This window comes from Macrobrachium nipponense, chromosome 15, assembly GCF_015104395.2.
Source record: "Macrobrachium nipponense isolate FS-2020 chromosome 15, ASM1510439v2, whole genome shotgun sequence".
NCBI lineage: Eukaryota > Metazoa > Arthropoda > Malacostraca > Decapoda > Palaemonidae > Macrobrachium > Macrobrachium nipponense.
Window position 1 is genome coordinate 39,025,457 of NC_087208.1, and position 25,970 is coordinate 39,051,426.

The 25,970-nt window shown below is 38.3% G+C and overlaps 1 protein-coding gene across 5 annotated transcripts in view; it reads right to left on the minus strand.

Annotated features, from left to right (window-relative positions):
* LOC135227105 (unconventional myosin-Ie-like) overlaps window positions 1-25,970 on the minus strand; it is a 117,668-nt gene that overhangs the window by 80,049 nt on the left and 11,649 nt on the right. For 3 of the 5 annotated variants that reach the window (XM_064266974.1, XM_064266973.1, XM_064266975.1), the window contains exon 2: window positions 20,844-21,256. In XM_064266974.1, the coding sequence (XP_064123044.1) occupies window positions 20,844-20,966 (123 nt within the window). In that variant the 5' untranslated portion in view covers window positions 20,967-21,256. The remainder of the gene's footprint in view (window positions 1-20,843; window positions 21,257-25,970) is intronic. The other 2 variants (XM_064266972.1, XM_064266976.1) reach the window with 1 other exon arrangement.

Here is a 25,970-nt window from a genome sequence, read left to right on the forward strand (position 1 = left end):
AGACTGAGAGTTCCCAGCCCTGTGACTGGCTTATCAACAGCCAATCAGGAGCGTCGTAAGGGACGGGCCCAGACATCAAATGCACGGTTGGTGTGAATCTACTATAGATTTCGTGATGCTGATGGTAACAAGTACATTTGAGATTACAAAGGAATGTTTACACAGCTTTGAAATTGACTGCCTGAGGTCGGATGCTGCTTGCTTGTACAGTGTAGTACGCAAGCAAGTCTGCAAGCAAGTCTCTTCAAGTTCAATTAAGCGTTAGAAGTGGAAATCATAAAAAGCAGAGAGAGAGAGAGAGAGAGAGGAGAGAGAGAGAGAGAGAGAGAGAGAGAGATACTCCAGCAGCAAATCTATCAGTACGATTCAAAAGTGGTTTCTTTGACTGTCCAAGTTTGTGAGAGAGAGAGAGAGAGAGAGAGAGAGAGAGAGAGAGAGAGAGAGAGAGAGAGAGAGAGAGAGGAGTCACTTGTAGCAGCATCATCAACAAGATTCGATGATTAAAAGGTTCTTTAACTTAAAATTGCCCCACGAACGAAAAAATTGGCACCTTCATAAAAAAAAAAATTCTGATGACGACAGTGGTCAATCACTTATCCTCGATGACGCAACAAGTAGCAGGAAATGAGCTTTCAACCAACTGTACTCTCTCTTTCTCTCTCTCTCTCTCTCTCTCGCCGAAGCGGTCCAAATAAGGACGTACAATCACATTGCCTCCCAGTACAAACTAATACAAAAAAATTATCATGTAATTGTTTTTTAAAATGCTGCTGACATTTCTAAGTTACCAAGAAAAGGGAACTAATAAAATTAAACACAACAAGTTTCCCCAACACGCCTGGTGGGTCAGGCCTCTCAAATTTGCCTTGGGCATAACCGCAGTACCTCTCATTCTCCTACAGGACCTCCCTCCCATAAACGCAAAGCTCCAACCCACTTCTGCATGACTCTAAGACTAGCTCCAAGACTCCCATTTCTGTTACGAGTCTTAGAACGAATCTTGAGGCTACTTCTGGAGTTATAAGAGGATTTCACTACATAAAAACAGTCTTGCACTCTCCTCAGTGCTTCCTACACGAACGCAAAACTCCACCCAACTTCTGTAAGGCTAAGACTACCTCTTAAGACTCCTACTTCTGTTACGAGTCTTAGAACGAATCTTGAGGCTACTTACGGAGTTATAAGAGGATTTCACTACATAAAAACAGCCTTGTAATCTCCTCAGACCTTCCTACACGAACGCAAAGCTTCAACCCACTTCTGCATGACTCTAAGACTAGCTCCAAGACTCCCACTTCTATTACGAGTCTTAGAACGAATCTTGAGACTACTTCCGGAGTTATAAGAGGATTTCACTACATAAAAACAGTCTTGTATTCTCCTCAAGACCTTCCTACACGAACGCAAAGCTTCAACCCACTTTTCTGCATGACTCTAAGACTAGCTCTAAGACTCCTACATCTTCGAAGAGTCTTGAAAATACTCTTGAGACTTTCTAAAGCAATAACAGATGTCGCTACATGACCCCAGGCAGTCTTGTACTCTCCTGGGCGTCTCCCAAGAACGCAAAACTCAATCCTACGCCTGTACGACTCTTTATAGCTCTAAGACTCCCACTTCTGTTAAGAGTCTTAGAAAACTCGCTAAGATCTCTCCAGGGTACCAACAGGACGTCGCTATAACCTTTCCCTGAAACATGTCAAACATGTCGACGGCAACGAGGTCAAAAAATAGCGAGTGACCTCACAATTAACGTCGGCTCAAACATCACTTCCTTTCACTTGTAGTATATACACAGGAGACAACCACTTCCTACTTCTGCGTCGAGATGGTGTTCCGACAGTTGTTTTGTTTTGTTTGCTGTTGTTGTTGCTGTTGTTCTGCTTTGGGACGTCATTGAGAAGAAGAAGAAGAAGAAAAGAAGAGGAGGAGGAGGAGGCAGAAAAAGAAGAGGTGGAGGGGAGGAAGAAGAAGAGGAGGAGGAGGTAGAAAAAGAAGAGGTGGAGGAGGAGGAGGTAGAAGAAGAAGAAGAAGAAGACGAAGTAGAAAAAGAAGAGGTAGAGAAAGAAGAAGAAGAAGGAGAAAAAAAAGAGAAGAAGAAGAAGTGGAGGAGGAGGTAAAAAGAGATGAGGTGAAGGAACAAGAACAACTAGAAGTAGAAAAAGAAGAACAACGGGAGGTAGAAGAAGAAGAGTGAGAGAGAGAGAGAGAGAGAGAGAGAGAGAGAGAGAGTCACATATATCTAATCAGAATGATGAAATAATGTAATGAGGTGAAACTTCTAAATCTAAATATACTGAGAGAGAGAGAGAGAGAGAGAGAGAGAGAGAGAGAGAGAGAGAGAAATTGTTGCCGCCTCCCAGAGCACCTCATTCGCATAAAGAGCTGTAGTCAGATTGCTCCTTCTACACACGATTTAAATTGGTGGTTATTTCGCCTAATCAATAAGGAGAGTAATTTATCGCTTAATTAGGGCGTCGCCCTAATGTCATTGCGGGCCAATTAAGAGCCTCTCGGGCAATTACGAAGTGTCGTTTAATGCGTCAACAGGAATTGGATGTCGTTTGTAATTATTTTTTTTATGTGAGAAGGTGTGATTGGCAATTAAGAGCCGACGTGAATCTATCATCAATAATAATAATAATAATTCCTTTTCATACTGTAGACAAACATTCCCATAAACGAGCTAAAAAACATTATTATTATTAATTATTATTATTATTATTATTATTATTGCTAGCAAATTAAGGGGTGGAGTGGAGGGTGAGATAGGATGAAACCCCATTATAAACGATCTTAGGGGTCCCCACTATAACCCTGCCAAGTTTCATGCCCATCGGGCCACCAACCGTTTGGCCGTGATTGAATGACAAAGACGGACAGACATTACGCCCATTATAATAGTATATTATTTTATATTATTACTATTATTAGTATTATTATTATTATTATTATTATTGATTATTATTATTATTATTATTATTATTATTATTATGAAGACAAAACTTGGATCTAACTGAAAATACAGAAACGAAACATGTCTCTAGAAAGTAAGACTTTAAGAATATAAGTCATATATATTTAACAATATATATGTGTAAATATATGTGTATATATTTACACACACACACACCCATATATATATATATATAAATATATATATATATATATATATATATATATAATGCTAGAAAGCCCGACACTTTCATATCTACGAGCAAATCGATATACTCTTTGTAATAAGTTTATGAGCTCATGAGTGACCTTGGCCTAATAAAATGCTGATTACTGACGCCCGAAGGCAATTACTTCCTAATCATTGACCTTGACCTAATAAATGTTGATTATTATTGACGCCTGAAAGCGAGATCACCCGTAAGAGCTGGTAATAACTGCAGGAGGGCGGTTGACGTAATGTCGACCAAATAGTAACATTAGTTTTTGTCTTAAATTTGCATATTTTTACGCTGGTTTCTTGTGGAATGTCTAAGGAGTTTTACATTGTCACCGAGCACTAGTTATTAATTATAATATAATAATAATAATAATAAAAATAATAATAATAATAATAATAATATAATAATCATAATATTTTTTTTCGAAACTTTTTTTTTCTTACAACAGTAATTGGCAGAAAATTCTTTACCCTTTAGAACAAGTAACCAAAAATTGTAAAAGATAAAAAATTTCACTTCTGCAAACAAATGCATAACGTAAAACTTAAAATGGTCAACTTTGCAAACAAGTGCTAAAAAAACATAAAAAAGTCCTAATCCCTTCAAACAAACACAAAGTATTTGTTACCTTTGAAAACAAGTGCAAGCAAAAAAAAAAAAATGTTAAGAAACCTCCACCCTAAAAACAAATACATAGCAAACATACAAACAAGCCTAACCTTTGCAAACAAGTGCCTTTCCTTCATTGGCCATGATCGTGGCAACGCCAGATTACGTAAATCAATCAACCACGCCATTTCCCGTCGAGGGCACTGATCAACACTAAACGCCTTAATGCAAACATACCAACAATCAATAAACGACCTTTCACTTCCTTTTCCTTAACAGCGCACAAACATGCACACATAAACATACACACAAACACACACACACACACTCATTGACTGGGTACGGACTTCCCTCTCACAGCAACCTCATTCAATATAAGAGGTCATTCACAAGTCAGGGGAATTATCTCCACAACTTGACAACCTCTACAAAAACAGCTTTAACAAGTGTGGGGGTTGTAACAACTTTCGAGGAGTTAAGGTACGGTTATAATTCTTTCTGCAAATGCCTTCGAGAAGTTAAGGGGTACGGGTATGATCATCCCAGCATACTCTTAAGTGTCTATTCAGAATGCGTAGCCTTCTAGGGGGCGTAACTTGGTGACATTTTATGTGAAATGTGAGAAATTTTAGCAGGGTGACCCTATCGCTCGATTCGAGACATTTCTTGGCGAGATCTACTGGAATTAAAAAGACGTTCCTTTCAATTCTAGAATTGTGAGGAGGCAACCCTAGGATTCGCCAACCATCTTCCCCGAAACGAAATCAATTAGCAATTCAAGTTGATGTTTGTCTGTACAGGGGCGGCCTTAAGACTGTTTGCCTGAGTATACAATCTCATAATCTACAGTACATGTCAGTACAGGGACTAGTTAAGTGGTCCTACCAACCAATTGAAATATAAAGAATCATACTCCAAATGCTCCCGAGAGAGAGAGAGAGAGAGAGAGAGAGAGAGAGAGAGAGAGAGAGTACGATTACTGCCATGACAACCAGACCCACCAAGAGACAAGAGATACGTTATCAAAGTGATAAGACGATCTTCACTTATCACACAATACATTTCATCCAATTATGCACGCGATGCGTCCGCTCGTATTCACAATGAAAAAGCTTTTACTAAAGGCAGTAAAAAGCCAAACTAAGTAAAAACAAAAGACGAAACACAATGCGTACTTTCATCACCGCTGTTTACTAGCCACTAAAACGTGATGATTCGTAACCTCTATAATGAATGGGTCATTAAGAAACATGGGTGGCACTCATTATCACGGGGCAGAGCAACACTACGCCATTGAGAAAAGTGGTTACCCTCCAACTAACCCCCCTGAGAGAGAGAGAGAGAGAGAGAGAGAGAGAGAGAGAGAGAGAGAGAGAGAGAGAGAGAGAGAGAGAAGGGCATTATCTGATGGCGAAATTTTACCTCCCGCTCATAGTTATTGGCGTAGTTGCTTGATTCTGGGACAACCTTGCTCAGAGAGAGAGAGAGAGAGAGAGAGAGAGAGAGAGAGAGAGAGAGAGAGAGAATATGGAATTTAGGCCAAAGGCCAGGCGCTGGGACCTACGAGGCCATTCAGCGCTGAAAGGGTTGATAGGTGTAAGGAAGGAAACCTCAAAGCAGTTGCCCTGTGAAATAATTGTTAAAGAGGGTGGAAAGTCCGATGGAAGAGAGGGAATATGAAAGGAGGTACAGTAAAAGGAACGGAAGGGGTTGCAACTATGGGCCGAAGGGACGCCGCTGAAAGGAATCTTACGCAATGCCTACAGTGCACCGCGAGAGGTGCAATGCAGTAAGAAAGTGAAAACAAAATTGACTAAATAGTCTAGTCATATTATGCAATCCATGCTTAGCAATTTTAGGCGCCACAAATCTTTATATAAAAAAATGTTTAAAACAACAAAAGATGACAAGTTGAAAATGACTTTGGATATCTGGAATCCACACAATCACAGTCACCGTCAAAAGGAATGTGGGAATGTAAGTTATCCACAACGTGCATAAAAGGCTTCTACTAAAAACGAAAGCTCAAATTTCCGCCTGACTGGTCAAGTAAAACAGTCTAAATCGTGCATTTAGATGACGTTGAATCTAGCAAGGCAGGAATTGTGTGCATGACACAAAGCAATATGCTTGCATATTGACGTGACTTAGGTTGTGTAATTGAATACATTCTCCTCTGCAAGTTGCACAAATATAGCATTCGATCGAATCATTCGACAGATATTGGCGAAATATATATAAAAAAAATAATAATAAAAAATAAAGCGTGAGTTTTCTTGTTAAATCTTCACGTTGTCAAGATCAGAAGAAGAAAAAGGAGATATCAGAAATGCGTGATAATTTAAGATAATTATTATCATTCAGATGATAAAACCCTTTTATACGGATTAAGACTACAGGGCCCCCTGACTTGAAATTCAAGCTTCTAAAGATGATGATGATGATGATGAAGATAAACCCCTACAGAGGCCATTCACTTACAACTCAAGCTTCCAAACAATACGGTGTTCATTTGGAGGAAGTTGAAGGTAGTAATGGAAATACAGACAGGAGGGAATCAGTTATTATCAACGAAATAAGGGATAAACTAATAAATAATAATCATACTTCCACAGATGATCAGAGAAGACAAATGTAATCAATGAAAAAATACAAAAATTCAACGTAAAGATAAAACAGATAATCAGGCTTAATGGTAAAAATTAAAATTATGAAAAAATATACCCCCTTTGATCTAGTCATAAAACACTAAAGCATAAGCTCTCTCTCTCTCTCTCTCTCTCTCTCTCTCTCTCTCGCTCTCTCTCTCTCCTCTCTCTCTCTCTCTCTATTATTTAATCTAAAAACACATATACACACACTTTCTTTCTCATCAAATTTCTCACACATTCTCTCTCTAATCAAATCTCTCTCTCTCTCTCTCTCTCTCTCTCTCTCTCTCTCTCTCTGTTTGATTTAATTTTCAAAAACATACACGCACGCAAACACACACACACTCTCTCTCTCTGATTTCATTTAAAAACTCTCTCTCTCTCTCTCTCTCTCTCTCCTTCACGATGTCATGCCCTCCACCACTGGTACAACTGCAATTTATCATTGCAATCAATCAATCAATCAATTGCAACTCTTCGGTTGCCTCATAAGGCCCTTGGGAACAAGAAGGACACATATATACCCACAAGGATTAGTTAAATTAGATTCTACGTTGCATCCTCTTAAAAGGGTCCGAGAGACCACGAGAAATTTGCTTTTATCTGGTACAGTCATTCGTGTGTTTGGTTTGAGGGGATGGCATATACTACTACATGAGAAAACAAAGTCTGTTATTATTTTTTTTATTGAGGTGCTTGTATCATGCAATTGGACAGGCAATTTCTTTTCTTTCTTGATGTACAATAACATCACAATCTAGGAATAGGTAATTCTCTCTCTCTCTCTCTCTCTCTCTCTCTCTCTCTCTCTCTCTCTCTCTCTCATACAGACACAGCAACTATATAAAATACCATAATCTAGCTATCGGTATTTCTCTCTCTCTCTCTCTCTCTCGAAATGAGAGTCACGTGCGTATGCTGTTGCAAGTTACAGGCTGGGTATACTATCTGAGTACATCAGTACCAACTCCCAAAACGGGATCTGGGAAACGAATTATCGTTACAAAAACATTCAAGCTGAAACTTAGCGTGATGTAGAGGAATTCTGTGAGGGGGGGGTTGTAATTATGAAACTATAATAGAAATAGTTTTTAAAGGCACAAACATATTCTTGAAATGCTATGATACTCTCGTAAGTAAACGTATGGAGAAATTGACAACTAGGTATAGTTAGTAAAGACTATTATCATTATTATTATTATTATTATTATTATTATTAAACTGCAAAAGAGCTATAAAACTCTCGTAAGTCAACATATAAAGAAATTGTGATGGCGGATGATAGTATATAGAAAATTAGTCGGTCAACTTCCATCCTGTAAATTATCTATAACACTATGAAAAGTACCCTTATTAAATATCTATTAGTCTTTAAAGTTCCCTTTCATAAAATATTTATACCCTTCTATACAATATTTATAGCCTTCTATAAAATATTTAGTCTTTTAAAGTTCCCTTTAGTTTAAATATTTACAAAGCCTGTGAGGTAAGGTTCTCTTCTATAAAATATCTATAAAAAAAAATACAACTTTAGGGATGAATTATAAAACCATTACAAATACATCTGTTAGTGGCGTATGAACATGAAATATTCGTGACACGACACCTCCCCCCTTACAAAAAATATACACTTTTCAAGTTAACATCTACATAAATTAAGATATCGGGACGCAAACTATGTAGTACATACAACTGTAAATTTCTTCTCTATAAAATATCTATAAGAGTAAAAAATGCAAAATACAAACTACGCACTATGCAAAACAGCTGTCTAAACCCCACTCAGTAACCAGCACCAACGTACGTACGTTCGTTGCTTCGGAGAATACATGATATTAAGTACATATTCTAAAAGCTGTCAAATCTTTCGTTTCCTGTTCCAATCACATACTAAATCATTCCTACGAACAGGAGACATAAAAACGCTTTGTTAAAAGAACTCAAGACAGAAGAGAATAACAGAGACAAACGAAAACAAACACAAATACAAGAAAGGAAGAGGCAGATAGAACTACACATTCTAAAAGCTGCCAAATACAGGAAAGAAGGAAGGAAGAAGAGAGAGAGAGCGAGTGAGATAGAAAGAGACATTAAACTCTTCCTACGAACAAGACAAAAACGCAACGTCAAAGAACGTACAAGAAACTAACAGACACAAGCAAACACAAACAAATAAATAAAGGAGAGAGAGAGAGAGAGAGAGAGAGAGAGAGAGAGAGAGAGAGAGAAACATGTGTCGCATGTGGGCACTACTATTTCTCCTTCTGTGCCACAACCGAGGAGAAATTATGACTCATGCCCACCAGTCACACATACCCAGGACTACAATTTAACCATTAAGCGGGTTTTCAGCTGATGCCCAAAAGGATAATGTTGGTAAGGGCATACCTTCTTTGTTGCCCACGGGTTGTTTATGCCCAGGAGTGTTTTTTATTCCCAGAGGTTGTTTATGCCCAGGGGTTGTTTATACCCAGAGGTTGTTTATGCCCAGGGGTTGTTTATGCCCATATAGTTATTTATGCCCATGTGGTTGTTTATGCCCATGAGTTGTTTATGCCCCTGGGGTTGTTTATGCCCAGGGGTTGTTTATGCCCAGGGGTTGTCTATGCCCAGGGGTTGTCTATGCCATGAGGTCGTTTAAGCCCAGGAGCTGTTTATGCCCTGAGGTTGCTTATGCCCAAAGGCTGTTTATGCCCAAGGGTTGCTTATGCCCAGAGGTTGTTTAGGCCCAGTGGATGTTTATGACCAGGGTTTGTTAATACCCATGGGGTTATTTATGCCCAAAGGTTGTTAATGCCCATGGTGTTATTTATACCCAGAGGTTATGCCCAAAAGCCTGTTTATGCCCAAGGGTTGCTTATGCCCAGAGGTTGTTTAGGCCCAGTGGAAGTTTATGACCAGGGGTTGTTAATGCCCATGGGGTTATTTATGCCCAAAGGTTGTTAAAGCCCATGGTGTTATTTATACCCAGAGGTTATGCTCAAAAGCCTGTTTATGCCCAAGGGTTACTTATGCCCAGGGGAATGTTTATGCTCAGTGGTTATGTCCTGAGGTTGTTTATGACCACGGGTTGGGTATCGTGGGACATAACTTAAGACTGACATTGACAATTATAATATGGAATTTCATTGATAAAATTTGGTTACCCTGAAAGCTAACTTAATCTTATTTACTGATATTTACATCACGAAATGAGTTTAACGTTAGACACGAGTGGTGCAGTGGTTACTAGTCTGCAAGTCACGGGCTCGATCACGAATGTGGGAGGGAGCACTTGAATTTATTTAAAATATATAAACATATATGTAAAAATATATATATTATATATACACAAGCAATTTCCAAGGTCATAAGGGGTACCCCAAAAACAATGAAAAATCCCAAACGTCAATGACAAATTCAAAATGAAAAATCCCAAACGTCAAGTGACAAATTCAAAATGAAAAATCCCAAAACGTCAGTGACAAATTCAAAATGAAAAATCTAAAAACAAACGTCAAGTGACAAATTCAAAATGAAAAATCTCAAACGTCAGTGACAAATTCAAAATGAAAAAAAATCCCAAACGTCAGTGACAAATTCAAAATGAAAAATCCCAAAACGTCAGTGACAAATTCAAAATGAAAAAATCACTAAAGTCAGTGAAAAATTCAAACAAAAACTGCTGAATCATGTAACCAACCTATACACATTGACTATACTGCGCAGACGAAACCGACAGCCAACACAAGACCAGCCAAAGATGGTTTTAAGTTATCTGAGCAAATGTACAAATACCAATGTTGGTTTTAGAGCTTTTAAATATACAGCTCCATGACTGTACAATAAATTCTCACCTGGAATCAGGAGGACTGAATATATTAAGTCTTTAATGGAATATTTAAGACTTTTGTTTTGTTAGCCGAGTGCCATTACAGTATAAGATTTAAAACTTAATATGGAATATGACGTATAAATCCCTGCACTATAGTGCTTATGACGTCAGTGCGCGGGTCTTAAAATAAGACTGTAAACATAGCGCAGAAATATATTAAGAATAAAACACCCATAATATTTATCATGAGTACACACACACATAATATATATATGCTTAAAAAATCCTGGATTATCTCTTTGATTTTTACCCTTTTGACAATTAACCATCTGGTGTTCTTGATCTTCTTGTTTACCAGATCACTTTCTTTCCAACTGTGTTTCATTCGATCCTTGACAAATGTCTTAGTGAAAACAAGCGCAAAACGCTTGGATTTCTGCCTATCATTTTCCAGTGGTATTCACTATATATATATATATATATATTATATATATTATATATATATATATAGATATATATATATATAGATAGATATATATATATATATGTATATATTAATATAAGATATAGATATGATAGTATATATATATAGTATATATATATACATATACTATTATATATATATATTATATATATAATATATATATATATATATATATATGAACGTTATTACATGGTATAAGTCTCATAAACCTCGTACATCTTGACAACTGCATACCATCTCATTATGTTAACATCTTCCTTACGTGCAACAAACACTCCTTGGCTACTGTAAGGCCCCTAAACAAACAATGAAAACAAGAAGCAAATTTCAGTAGCAATTAAACACCCCTCCCCCACCACCCGGCCCCCCGAAAACAACCAATTTAAAATCCACAAACTGACCTGGTATAAAACCTAATATAATTATTCATTTCACAGGGCTATGGACCACAAAACGAATAAATACAAATACAACAAATTACAAACCTAATAAAATCAATATTTTAATATGTCCTAGAGGCCATAAAATGAATAATAAAAATATATATAACAAATAAAAATGAATAATAAAAATATATATAACAAATAAAAACAAGTACAATTACTCCTACAGCAACTGAACACCAACAGGACTTAGATGGGTGGATGCCTTGTAATCACAATCATTAGCGAGAGAAATTGGCCACTCCCCAAAATATGAAACCGAGAGCATTATTCATTCAGAGAGAGAGAGAGAGAGAGAGAGAGAGAGAGAGAGAGAGAGAGAGAGAGAGAGACCTTACAGCTCGTTCGGGTTGCCCCAGGTCCCTCATTGTGAGGTACCTCTAATGTCTACCAGAGAGAGAGAGAGAGAGAGAGAGAGAGAGAGAGAGAGAGAGAGAGAGAAATTAAAATAATATAAACTGTCACTGGTTGAATCAAATACACACTCTTAGAGAGAGAGAGAGAGAGAGAGAGAGAGAGAGAGAGAGAGAGAGACCAAAGCTACTCTAGCAACATTTTCAGCGCGAATCTTAAGTGTCTTCTCTGACTGTCCAAATCTGAGAGAGAGAGAGAGAGAGAGAGAGAGAGAGAGAGAGAGAGAGAGAGAGAGAGAGAGAGAGAATCAATCCTTTTCCCCTTTTTATCTGCACGCAACAGGACTACAACGCGAATGAATTATCACCACTCGATCTTATCTAAGACAGAAGTCCACAGGCCAAGGATAGGACCAGGAATGAACCAGAGGTTAGTGGCACTCTTCTTTTTCCCCCCCCCCCCCCCCTTCTCTCTGGTGGCATTCGGAGTATTATTATGTATGGTGGCGTGCCAGGCTTCAATAAAGCAAGCAAGCAAACAAACAGAGACAGCCTTCGTTGGCACGATGATATAGATGGTATCAATGATAAGACGGGTTTGTGTTCCTGGTAACCGAGAATTTCTTCAGATTACTACATGAATTTGCATATGATTAGTTTGCAAGTAACAGAGAGAGAGAGAGAGAGAGAGAGAGAGAGAGAGAGAGAGAGAGAGAGAGAGAGAGAATTTTAATAAACAATCTAACCCAACATCTTGTTCCTAAAATCTATCTCAAATAATACACACACACACACACACTATATATATAGATATATATATATATATATATATATATATATATATATAAAACAAATATATATATATTTAAAACAAACCAGCCAAAACCAAGCATCATATAATTAAGGAAATACCAAGACCTTTATTTTTTGTCATTCTCCACAGATAACACAAGACTAATGACTATCACAGACGCACCCTAAGCAGTTTAGTAGCCATGTCTAGCCTGCCTTCACAAGAAGTGTGGACTTCCTTATTCACGTCTTAAAAAATACGCAGCATTCCTTCTCTACGTCTTAAAAAAAGAGCCAGTATTCCTTCTCTTTCCCTTATGTCTTAAAAATATGCAGTATTCGTAACATGACGTCAATTGTTGACTTCGAAAGCTCCTAAAGCCTATTCACACCAAGGTCACCACATCAGCTACAGCAGCAGCAACAGAAACGCCAGTGGATTCGTGTGTTCGTCTTTAGGCCATAAAATAGGCATTGCGTTCTCCAGGAAGAGGCCGCAGGGGTTAAATATTCACATGGAGTTCTTTTCTTTAATATACAAACTATAATTCTCTCTCTCATCTCGCTCCTCTCTCGTCTCTCTCTCACTCTTCCTTCTTCTGCTCTCTCTCTCTCTCTCTCTCTCATAACCATTTCTTGCTTACGTAAGCAATTAGCTTAGTATGGTTCTCTAATTTGCAATAAGTCAGAGAAACATGAGAAAACTACTACAGTCTCTCTCTCTCTCTCTCTCTCTCTCTCTCTCTCTCAAACGTCTAAAACAATATCTCTTCCTTACACATAAATAATTAGTATTTTTCTCTTATCTTCAATACAAGACCAGAGAAGCATATGTAAACTACAGTCTGTCTCTCTCTCTCTCTCTCTCTCTCTCTCTCTCTCTCTCTCTCTCTCTCTCTCTCTGAAATACTAATCATAGAAACACGAGTAATCCCTCATTCTTCCACTTCCTGTTCATCAAAGAAAGTGCAAGATGCTAGATCCTACCAGAGATCCTACCAGAAGACGAGGAAAAAGCAATAGGATCCTGACCCCCAGATCCTATTAGAAGACGACACAAACACCATTACCCACAGAACCACAATGTGGGATGACAACACTCCGCAGTCTGCTGTTTGTGTTGTGGAAAAATGACACTTCCTTGTGACTGACATCCAAGTCTGGCTTCTGACGTCAAAATCAACATCGTTTCCCTTCAATTTATTATCCTAGAGGACCCCAGCTCCTTGGAAGGACCTCACCCCAATCCTACCCTCCCCTAATCCTATGGCGAAGTCCTTAATTAAATTAGACGAGGACCCAAGCTCCCTGAAGGGATTGGAAGAGGACGTCACTCCATCCTATGAAGAAGTCCTTAACTAAGGATACCTTTCCCTCCAATCCTCCTCACTCCTAATCTCACTAGATCCTACGAGGACCCAAGCTCCTTGGAAGGACTGGAGGTACCTCATCCCTATCCCATGAAGAAATCCTTAGCTAAGGACATCAAGGAGGTTAGATTTTACCTAACCTCCACGATGGATATCTATCCCTCTCCCTAAATCCTACGAAGACCCAAGCTCCTTCGAGGACCCTCAATCCAATCCTACGAAGAAGTCCCTAACTATGAAGGATCTCAATCTAATCCTACGAAGAAAAAGTCCTTAACTACAAAGGATATCCATCACTCCCTTCCCCAGCTCCCTGAATCCTACGAATTCCTTGATCCCATATGGGTCAGCTACTCACAACAGCCATACAAACGGGTGTTGGATTACATGAGCCCCTGCAAACCCCAAACCTCTCCCCTTAGCCTCTTCTCTCTCGCTCCAAGTCTCTTCTCTCCTTCGTCCTCTCTCTTCTCCTCTCTCTCTCTCTCCTTAAAAACTACTACAATCAACTCCATCATCTTCACTTGAGGTTAATGGGAACTCTCCCCCCCTCTCCCCTGTAGCATTGCTGATTTCTGTCTCACTCACAGCTGATTCACGGGGTCTTCTGTTTTAATGAATACCAAGGTCACGATTTAGACAGCCTAACCCTGATTTCCATTTTATTGTGTGGGGGGAGGACGTCGACACCATCAGGAGTAAGAAGCCTGTTGCCACAGGGCTTTTAAAACAGGGAGCAAGTATCTGTCAATTTCTTACTTCTGAGATCAGGAACCTTCTGTTCAGGGGAATAAGCAATAAGAGAAGCCTTCTGCTCTGAGGAGTAAGCAATAGCCTTGAAAACCAGGATACTGCAGTAGATACAATCAACCTTAGAATTTACAATCTATTGCAAATAGTAAGACTTCGAATATCTGTCAATTTCTTGGAGAAATGTATCACCTTCAGACACAAGAAGCCTTCTGCTCTGGGAAATAACTAACTTGAAAATCAAGACATTATAATACCCAGAATCAATTAACCCTAGAATCTTGGAGTTAAAGTGATCATATCTTCGACATTCTTGTCCAAGTTTCTTTATGGAGATTTTGTTTTTGTTTCACCTTCTACAATAAGAAGCCTTCTGCCCCGAGAAGTAGCTAATTACTTAAAAAATACTGGACACTACAACAGCTAGAATGATTTAACTCCAGAATCTACGACTTACAAAAAGTAATCTGACTTCAGACTCTCATAATCACGCAAGCAGTCAGCAGGTGATGTCTTTGCAATAACCCATGAAATTGCATAAACATTTGTAATAGGGGATATAAATGAAAAAAATAACCAATAAAAATTTTGGAGGGGGGAAGGGGGGAGAATCTCAGTATTTCAACAGTAACTAATGAACGTACGTAGGGAGATTGCGAATGATTTTGAGTAAATAAATAAATAAAACGAGAATTGTAAGAGACAACAACCTTTGAAAACCAAATGTTTAAGACAGTGATATATCAAATATGCACTGACTTGGGAGAGGTTGAATAGCAAGACAGACGAAAGGAAACGGAAATGGAGGTAAATCAATGGGCAAAACAATGTGGGTGCAGCGAGGGACCTTAGAGAACGCCGCTAACATCCATTAATAATGCCTACGGTGCACTACGTCAGGTGCACTGATGGCACTATCCCTTTAAGACTGAAGAAAGCAAAAGGCTAAAAAAAAACCCAAAGTGGTACCAGTGAGGGGACCCTTAGAGAACGCCACGAAAAAAAAACAATTTCCCCCAGTTAATAATGCCTACGGCGTGTACGTTGGGCGTTACGTGAGGTGTACTGATGGCAGTACCCCGTCTGTGGAGAAGGGGGGGAGGGAGGGGGGGAGGGGGGGGAGGGGTTGAGTAGTCGTAGTTTTATGCAGCTGGGGTATGAGTCAGTCAGCTACGAAGGTCCACTTCGTTAACTTGATTCTGAACTATTTACCATCAAAGTCCACGTCATGGGGGGGATTCGTTGGTTTGTCCTTGTAGCTTTCTCTTCGCCTCTCTCCCTCATCTCTCTCCTCTATCATACTAAGAAGCACAACACAATGATTTTCTCTATCTAATTATTCATGGCCTGACTTTCCACCCAAAATGTTTTAATTATTGTTTTTTTTATCCTGGACTCTCTCTCATACCTCATGGATTTTTTTTTTCACAAAAGCTGTTTTTTAACGTATATCACGGACTCGCTCACTCTCTCTCTCTCTCTCCTGATATCCTGTATTTTCCACAAGGCTTTTTGTTGGTTTTTTTGACAACATCCTGTAACTCGTACTCTCTCTCTCTCTCTCTCTCGTCTCTCATCGTCTCTCTCTCTCTCTTCTCTCCTCTCCATACATTAACGTCCTAATCCTGGACTCCCTCCCCCCCAAATGGATGTACAATTAAAAACCAACGCCCAAAGTAAACGGTGAATGAAGCCAATCGCCCTACAAAGACCTACTTGGGTATGACCTGGGTATGGCCATTAACCTGACACGCCCACAAGACGATCGCAGCCGCTAGAACCGCCCATAATTACGGCCCCCAATGCCAACTGCTCCCACCCCGCCCAAGGAATACAGGACAACACCCAGGTAAAGACTGTCTTATGGGCAGAGGTACACTTTGATAAGAAACTACTTGGCTACAGAGAGAGAGAGAGAGAGAGGAGATAGTATGAGAGACGAGATGAGAGAGAGAGCTAGAAGAGTATGCGCATACCAAAACACATAAAAACAAACAAATAAAATTTACCTCACTGAGAGGAGAATGAGAGAGAGAGAGAGACGAGAAGAGAGTATGGAAAAACCATACTAAGAAACCTAGTGGAAAGTCCAGAAAGAATACCAGGAGAGAATGAGGATCAGGAAAGAGAGAATGAGAGAGAGAGAGAGAGAGAGAGAGAGAGAGAGAGAGAGAGAAACGGAACAAATCAAGAGACAGAAAAAGGGAATAAATAAGGAATACAAATGATAATAAGTGGAAAGACTGATAAAAATTAATGACGAAAGGAAATCTCATAAGAATTTTGTAGCTGCAGAGAGAACCAGATATGACGAACGTATAATTAATTATAAGGAATGCACAACGTAAAAAAAAAAAAAAAAAAACAAAACTATAGATGGATGGAATGATTTTAGCGAGTTTAAGAGTATTGTCCTGGTTTGTCCCGGGAGGGGAAGGAGGAGGGGGAGGAAAGGAGGATGGAGGAGGAGGAGGAGGAGAAGGAGGGAGGAGGATCGAGGGGTGGTGGTGGTGGTGGTGGTGGTCCACGTTTAGAACCAACACCTATAGCGGAAACTGCTGCCTCCCGACTTTCCATATCCGGGGTGAGGGCGAGGAGGAGGAGGGGGGGGAGGGGGGGAGGAGGAGGACGATGGCATGGAGGAGAGCTCCCTTGACAATTGATAGACCGTCAAGGGGAAGAAGGAGGACTGGGATGGGAGAGGGGGGGGGAGGGGGTGGGGGGGGGGGAGGGTAACGAAAGAAGTGCCAGGCAAAAGGCAAAAGGTCAACGGGGGGCTTGTTTATATCTAAACTATAAACGGTCCCCTCCCCCATCGATTGCTATCGGGGGGTGGGCGTGGCTTTTTCCATATTCAAATCTTTTTTATCGATTTGATAAAACGGCTGACCTATTATACTTAGATAGATATCTAGGGGGGTGAATACTACTAATTAAAACCATTATATTATATAACTAATAGTTATATAATATATAAATAATTCTACTCCGTATAGTAATATATATATATATATATATATTAATATTAATATAATATAATATATATTTATATGATATCTATATAATTAATTACCCTTAGATAAACTGGTCCGAAGTTTCCTTTATTATTGATTATTATTATTTCTTATTATTTAATTTTACTTATTATTATTATATGGAACCAAGCTTTCCAAAGATTTTATTATTATTATTAATTAATTAATAATAAGTAAGTACACTAATTATTAATACTTGATTGTTTTTATTATTTTCAGAAGATACGGAAACCCTAATGATACGGAACAAGCCCACCACAGGAGACCAATGACTTGAAATTCAGGCGTTCATTTGCTAGAAGTATCCAGAAGGTAAAATTAAATGCGGTAAGAAGAGATCAGATATTCGAAAATAATATAAAATGCATTAACAAATTTAAAAAAATAAACAGAAATTTTGTCTTTTACAGTGATACAGTTTACTAAATAATTGTGGATTTTTATTGCACTGTTTTTTATGATATCGTGATTTTATTTAGCAACTAATAATAATAATAATAATAATTAATAATAAGAATAATAACTTTATTAAAAGTAATGGCCTTACTTCAGCAGCATTACAACTTGTAGAGATTCTTCTCTATTTTGCGAATAGAGGCTTTTTTCCACAGTGGCCTACTTAAACAGGCCAGGTAGAGCGCCTATTAGAGGTCATGGTAAAATACAGGGTCAAAATAGGTGGAATATATTTGAACTTTTACAGATAAACCGATGATAGCCATAGTCAATCAAAGGTCATTAACGAATTCTCTTCTCTCTCTATCTCCTGGTATCCTCCTCTCTTTTCTCTCTCCTCTCTCTCTCTCTATCTCTCTTTCTTTTAAAGCGAGCTTTACTTCTGGAGGCTGCCAGACATCCTCGGAGCTGGAAGCTGAGGGTGGAACTGATCTTTTGGTGCGGTGTCCGTCCCGCCTTACTATCTGTTTGGAGGACGGACACCGCACCCAAGTAGCAGGTTCCACCCTCAAGTTTTTCTTCCAGCCCGAGGATGTCTGGCAGATCCAGACCGAAAGCTCGCTTAAGAAAGAAGAAAGAGAGAGGAGATGAGAGGAAGAGAGAGAGAGAGAGAGGAGAGAAGAGAGAGAGGAAGCGTTAATGACTTTGATGACTATGGTATTCATAGTTTATCTGTAAAATTCAAATATATAACCCTTATTTTTGACCCTGTATTTTACCATGCACCTCTATAGGCGCTCTACTGGTCCTGTTTAAGAAGTAGCACTGAAAAAGGCCGCCGCTATTCGCAAAATAGAGAAGAAAATCTCTACAATGTGAATGTCTGCTGAAGTAGCCATTACTTTTAATAAAAGTATGCTTGAGGAGGGAACTTTGCTTCCTAAGTACACTAAATAATAATCAATAATAAAAATAACACCATGAATAACAGGGTAATGAGCAACAATTAGACCATTAAATAAGCCATAACTTTTACCATGACACTCAATCAGGTAAACCAATAGTCACATCTACAGCTTACACAGTCTAAGGTAATATCATCACCAAATCTACAGAGAATACAGAAAGCACTACACGCTTTTTCCCCCTTACAAAACTACTCCATACGTTTTCGTGAATCTACCGACAGACTCCCCAAAATGAAGACAAGCTCAATACCTGCTGAAATGAAGCTTTAAAAAAGTAACAAAATCCATAACAATAAAAAAAGACACAAACATCTTTCTTTCTTGGGTCATTTTTTATCTAGAACAATGTCACCTTTCTCCCATGAGAATAACAGATAAACCACTTGCCAATAAATATGCATAAATAGGATGTATAGCCTTGTCCTACTTGTCAACAGCTGTATTCGACATCCACTTTGAATTCCATTGTTGCTACAGACGTTCTCCCCCCCCCCCCCCCCCCCCCCCCCCCCCACCCCCCCCCCCCCCCCCCCCCCCCCCCACCCCACCCCCCCCCCCCCCCCCCCCCCGCTATTTGTGCGTTTAGACTTGATTAAGTACGTATTTCAGCCTCCCAAGACAATGCTGTAGGTTGAGATTCTACAACTGAATTTATCTCGAGTAGGCTACTTAATAGAAATTACATATAATCCAAGCTTAACAGATGACCTTGTTTTCATCTTTTTTAAAAGAAAAGTTGTGGCGAGTTTTGTATTTTTACTTAATTGACGTAATCATAGTTTATTTTAATTTGTAATAAATACGTATTTACGTGATTCTCTCAAACACGTTAGCTTCCAAATACATACTTGCCAGTTAGTACAGGATAGAATAGAATATAGAATTTGGGCCAAATGCCAAGCAATGGGACCTATCACAAACTCGGTTTTTTTTTTCCATATGTCCCCATCCGCCTGTGGTGGTTTTGCGCAATGGTAACACTGCGTCCCCGGGCTTTAAATTAAATATCCTATTTCGAATATTAACGGTGTAATTCGCATAGTGAGTAAATTAAATTTTAAAACACTTTTCAGTTGCAAAATGTTACACTCCAGATAATCCTTTTAATTTTACCTAAAAATTAAAAACACACAAATACCGTAACTATTTAAAGCCCCGGACGCAACTGTTACCATGCGAAAAACCTAAAACAGGCAACGTTGGACAGATGGAAAAAAACGGAGTATAGTATGAGGTCATTCCATGATAAAACGGAAACTGGCAGCAACGAGGTTTCTTGGAAAGTGTTTGTTTGTCTGTATGGTGTTTTTACGTTGCATGGAACCAGCGGTTATTCAGTAACGGGACCAACGGCTTTACGTGACTTCCGAACCACGTCGAGAGAGTGGACAATGAAAACAACAGAAGCTACAATGCGCCTTAAGAAAAAAATAAAATACTACACATTTCCGGAGAAGGAAAAAATCACCGGCTATAAGATGATTCGTTACGAAGGCTCGGTTGGTTAGGATGGATCCATCTCCGGACAAAAAGGTCACGTCACATACGCTTCTGTCAAACGAAATGTCAGCTCTGATTCTGCAGCGTCCGTGCAAATGCCACTACGAACGTACGTCCGTGCATTCTCTCTCTCTCTCTTTGGGGGGTGTCCTACTGTAGGTTTACAGGTGAATGTGGGAGATTTTGGATGTGAAAGTCAGTCTCTCTCTCTCTCTCTCTCTCTCTCTCTCTCTCTCATCCTATTGTAGGTTTACAGGTGAATCTGGGGTGTTTGGAATTGTGACAAGTCTCTCTCTCTCTCTCATCCTTTTGTAGGTTTACATGTGAATATGGTAATTTTTGGATGTGAAAGTCTCTCTCTCTCTCTCTCTCGTTTCCTATTGCAGGTTCACAGGTAGTAAATGTGGGGTTTTGAATTCTGATATGTACAGTACATCACCTCTCAAAAAATTGAATCAATAATCAAAATCAAAATCCAAAACTGACGTCATCAGCAACTGACCTGTTTCCTAGCATCTTCGATCACGGGGACGTTGTTGTTGTAGTTAACGCCCCCTTTCTTGGCCCCCCGTCCCCCCTGCTGGGAGTTGGAGGAGGGGGGCGCCTCCTTCTTGAAGAACCGCATGCTTTTCTTGTGCCTGTTGTGGCTTCGAGAGCGACGCCGCCGGTCGTCCTCAGACTGAGAGAGAACAAAAGCACTTTTGAAGGATGACACCACAAGTTTAGGATCTGTCACTTACAACTATATTTCAGGTTCATGATAAAGATAAAACATGGCGGTCTACTACAAGTTCAGTAATTCTTCTTAATAATCTTTAGGTTTTTCAGGACGACATTCAAGTGGAGATTCTTCACTTAGAATTATAAGTATTAAAAGTATATTTTAAGTTCATGGTATAGATTCAACATAACGATCTGGAATAATGATTTTCGATTATCTTCACTTCTGAAGGATTACACACACATACACAAAAGCACAAGTTAGGATTTTTTCACTTATAATTATAAATATCTGGACTATAAAAGTGCATTTCAAGTTCAAGGCATATTAGTGAACATAACGCTCTGGAAGAATTTAAGTAACACACACACACAAAGATAAGATCCTTCACTTAAAATTTTATGTATTAGTGTATTTTCAGTTTATGGCATATCAGTGAATACGGTCTACAATTTCAGTAACTTTAAATAATCTTTATTTTTGGAAGGATCAGAGACACACAGGTGGGATTTTGCACTTACAATTATAAGTATCTGGACTAAAAGTGCATTTCTAGCTCATGGCAAAAGTGTGAATATAACGGTCAACAAATTCAACAACTTTTACTAATCTTCTCCAACATAAATATCAAAGGTCTCAAAATGCATGTTCAAGTCAATTATAATAATAAAAACAATCTTCAAGTTCTGCCACTCAAGTGACTTTCTAAAATTTAACGTTCAAGTGCTGACTTTTAACATTCAATATCAACATTACATTTAACATTTCAAGATAGCTACTCACTACAACTACAATAACATCGTTAGTTCATATAGTCTGCATTTTCATTTTTTTAAGTATATATTTTTCACTTAAATTATTATTGTCAAAGTATCGTGGAAATTTCTTTATAGTTATATTCGAATACCTCGTTCTGAAATATATAAAAAAAAAAATGCAAGTAATCTAGCTGTTATGCACATAAACATTTCACTAATACGTAGCGCATTGAAGAACTTATTTTTTTTTTAAATACAGGGAGAAGGTGTGATTATCATTGTTTGAATTATTTCATGTTTTAAAATTTTCATGATTTTGCAGCTCTGCAGTAAGTCAAATTCTTAGTACATAAACCCACACATACATACACACACATTATATAATATATTTATATATATTAGACATACACATAATGATATACAAATACATACGTATGCGTGTGCATGTACATACACACACGCCCACACTATATATATATATATATATATATATATATATAATATATATATATATATAGAGAGAGAGAGAGAGAGAGAGAGAGAGAGAGAGAGAGAGAGAGAGAGAGAGAGAGAATCTACTGGCCAGTTTTAGCAGATACATATGTAGAAACATGCCCTCTTATATAATAATCCTCATGTACGTAATGTATATAGGTATGCATCCATGTACATTTGTATATGTATATAAATTATATATTATATATATTAAAAAGAAACTATATCACCATAGAGAACACACTACTACTACACAAGTGTGCGATCATGAGTCAGAGCAGAAGACGAAACACCTGTCACAGGGCGTCATATTTCGAGGTTAGTCCAAATCTTAGCAAAGTGACCGAAATTTATCGAATGAAATATGACACCGTCACCTGATACTGAAAAGGTATACTAAGGTCTGAATCTTGTTAACTGTGAGCTATTGCCACAAGTAATGGCGAATTTGATGTTAATGGGGTTTCATGGGCTATATAATGGGGCCGATGTTTGAAGCGGTAAAATGTAAACGTTAAAAAGGATGTGGGGTGTATTTGTGACTATCTATACAAACAAACGTGCACACACACAGCATACACATATCAATCATATGTAATAACACCTCTCTAATATATCTCTCTATATCTCTCTATCTACAGTCTATATCTATATATATTAATATATTATATAGTATATTATAATATATAATATATATATATATATATATATATATTATGTAGTATGTATATATATATATATATATATATATATAGATATGAAAACCTGTAATAACTATTATTATATACATACAACGCCAACGTTAACCTATTGGTACCTAGCCATGTAAGAATATCATCTAACCCTTCGGGCCAGCCCTTAGGAGAGCTGGTCTTCAGCTCAGTGGTCTGGTAAAACTAAGATATACTTAATAATAATAATAATAATAATAATAATAATAATAATAATAATAATAATAATAATAATAATAATACACACACATACGCATAATTCAGTATCCAAACAGAAAACCAAAAACCATCCACATATAAAAACAAATCACAACTTCTCCAAACTTAACTTCCGGTCCACCAAACTCATGACCGAAGGACGGGAGCACTTTTGCCTCCAAGTGAAATGTGACTAATCTGGCGCTGACGTCAACTTATTATGTCAGACACTTCTAAGTCTCCTTACAAGGGAGCATCCCGGAAAAGTTGATAATACTTGAGCTGCATTATATTGGTTGCTAAGGGCCCATAGGCCTAAGCAGCAATCTTGAACGTGACATTAAGTCTATGCGAATTAGGCCTATGCTGTATCATGGTCTTACTATAAATGCCTGAAGCCTACCAAATTCAGAAGGGTATCTAAAGCAATTATGGGTTAATAACTTGAGCTGCATTTTAAGATGCTAACGGCCTATAGGCCTAAGCAGCAATGTGTAAGTCTATGCGAATTACGCCTAAGCGGTATATGGTCTTATTGAAAACTTCTTGAAGACTTGGCCAATTATAACAGGTTTATATCAATCTCATCAAAGTCTTACTATAAACAATCAGTAGACCTTAACCAACGATACAAAATTTATATCAATTACATCACAGGTTTACTATAAACAATCAGTAGACTAGTAACCAATTATAACAAGTTTACACCAATTACATCACAGTCTAACTATAAACAATCAGTAGACCATTAACCAATTATTCCAGTTTTACATGAATTTCATAGTAGTCTTACTATAAACTCCCGAAGTCATATTGAACTTATAGAGACAAACCTCTTGCAATTATAGGCCTTTGACACTTACTTAAATGCGGAGGCTACAAATTGTTAGATAGTGTATGCATTACATCATATCTCTTAAGAATACTGCTATAACCTAACGGCGTAACTAATTAGTACCCACACTAAGATTAGCTTAAGTCATCAACTAATCTCCTAACCTCGAGAATACACAGCAAACAGCCACAATGAGCTGCGTCTCACAGCAGGTGCTTCTGCTACCAACATTACCACCAAAACAGGGGAATGAGGTCAGGGGTACCAACGCTTGTGTGTGTGTTTGTGTGTGTGTCGCATGAATAAGAAATCTATATACGTTGTCGATCGATAAGAGAGGCCCACCAGAGGTCGTTCCCTAATGCATGGTGGATCAAATCACCTGTTGGTGTTTTTTTTTTTTTTTTTTTTTTTTTTTTTTTCGTTTTTACCTGTTGATGGGGGTACGAGGGAATCCTCATTTGCATCGACCCGGCTGTGTGTGATATGGAAGGATATAGCCGTGTAAATAACTCATATGTTCTCTCTTTCTCTCTCTCATACACAAACAGGCGTTTATATACGAGTTATACCTTCGTTTTTATGTTACAAAACCCTCGAGTAGTATTATATAGGAGACAGGAGACTAATTTTATCAGACACCCTTCCCCAATCACGACAAACGTAGAGAGAGAGAGAGAGAGAGAGAGAGAGAGAGAGAGAGAGAGAGAGAGAGAGAGAGAGAGAGAGATTTTTAATCTCTTTGCAAACAACCAGCGCATCATTACCCATTGCAAAATACAACACATTCCATCAGTTAGCCTCCACACTAAAATACAACAGATCGTCAACACATATTTTGACGACACCACAACCATAAAAATGTGTTGAACAACAATTCAACGACCATTATGCCACTGCTGGATAATAGTACGAAGCACTTGTTCGGACTTTCAACACGTCGTCAACTTGTATTCATCAAGGCGTGTTTGTGATATGTCAGCGATAAGCTGTTGGTGTGTTGGTGACATTTTTAGTTTGTTGTGGATCCATTCTTATGTTTCTAGACAGAACAGGGTTAGATATGAACCTGGCAAGGTAAAACTTTATCATCACAAACAACAAAATAACTCATAATTTCTCTAAGCAATCACATTATCAAATATATAGTATATCAAGAACTGTTTATAAACATCTAGAACTTCCACTCTCCCTTGAGCACCAATCAAAACGTATCCTGCCACTTATAGGCTAAGTATGACCTCGACCAACTAATCTTTAACAGGATCGAATATGCAAATATTAATCCCTTATACTTCCGACCTATCACATACACTATTCAGAGGCCGTGAATAATGATATTGTCTTAGTTATGGTATGTACCTGAGGTCCTTTTAAGCTTAAAATAACCATAATATGCTGAGGGCCTTGTAACCACAAAGATAAAACAGGGGAAATTAGTAGTCTCGTAGTGGCCGTGACTAGGACAAAATCTGACATTTACCAAACTTTGTAACTGCACTTGTCAAGTGGAACTAATTCTCTCTTCTCTCTCTCTCCAAGACAACGCCTCTCTCACTTCAAGAGAAATATCAAGAGTAGAAGATGACAGACTAAGCCTTAAAAAAAAAAAAAGAAAAAAAAATGCTAAAAAAAAAAAAACTATAGCAAGACTTCCGACCTCATCACGAAAATGGGGCTAATCATTTTTACTAGAACTCGGAGCAAGTTTATTACCAGAGACGAAACATCTGTTAACAAGACACAAACACTTGCGCCAAAGCTGCACATACACACACAAACACCTGTTCTGTACTGGCCAGCCGTGTTACAAATTCGAACACACGTTATATACCTGAAGGCCATAATTGGGCTTCTCAGCCAACAAAGGATTCCATTACTGTGGTAGGCA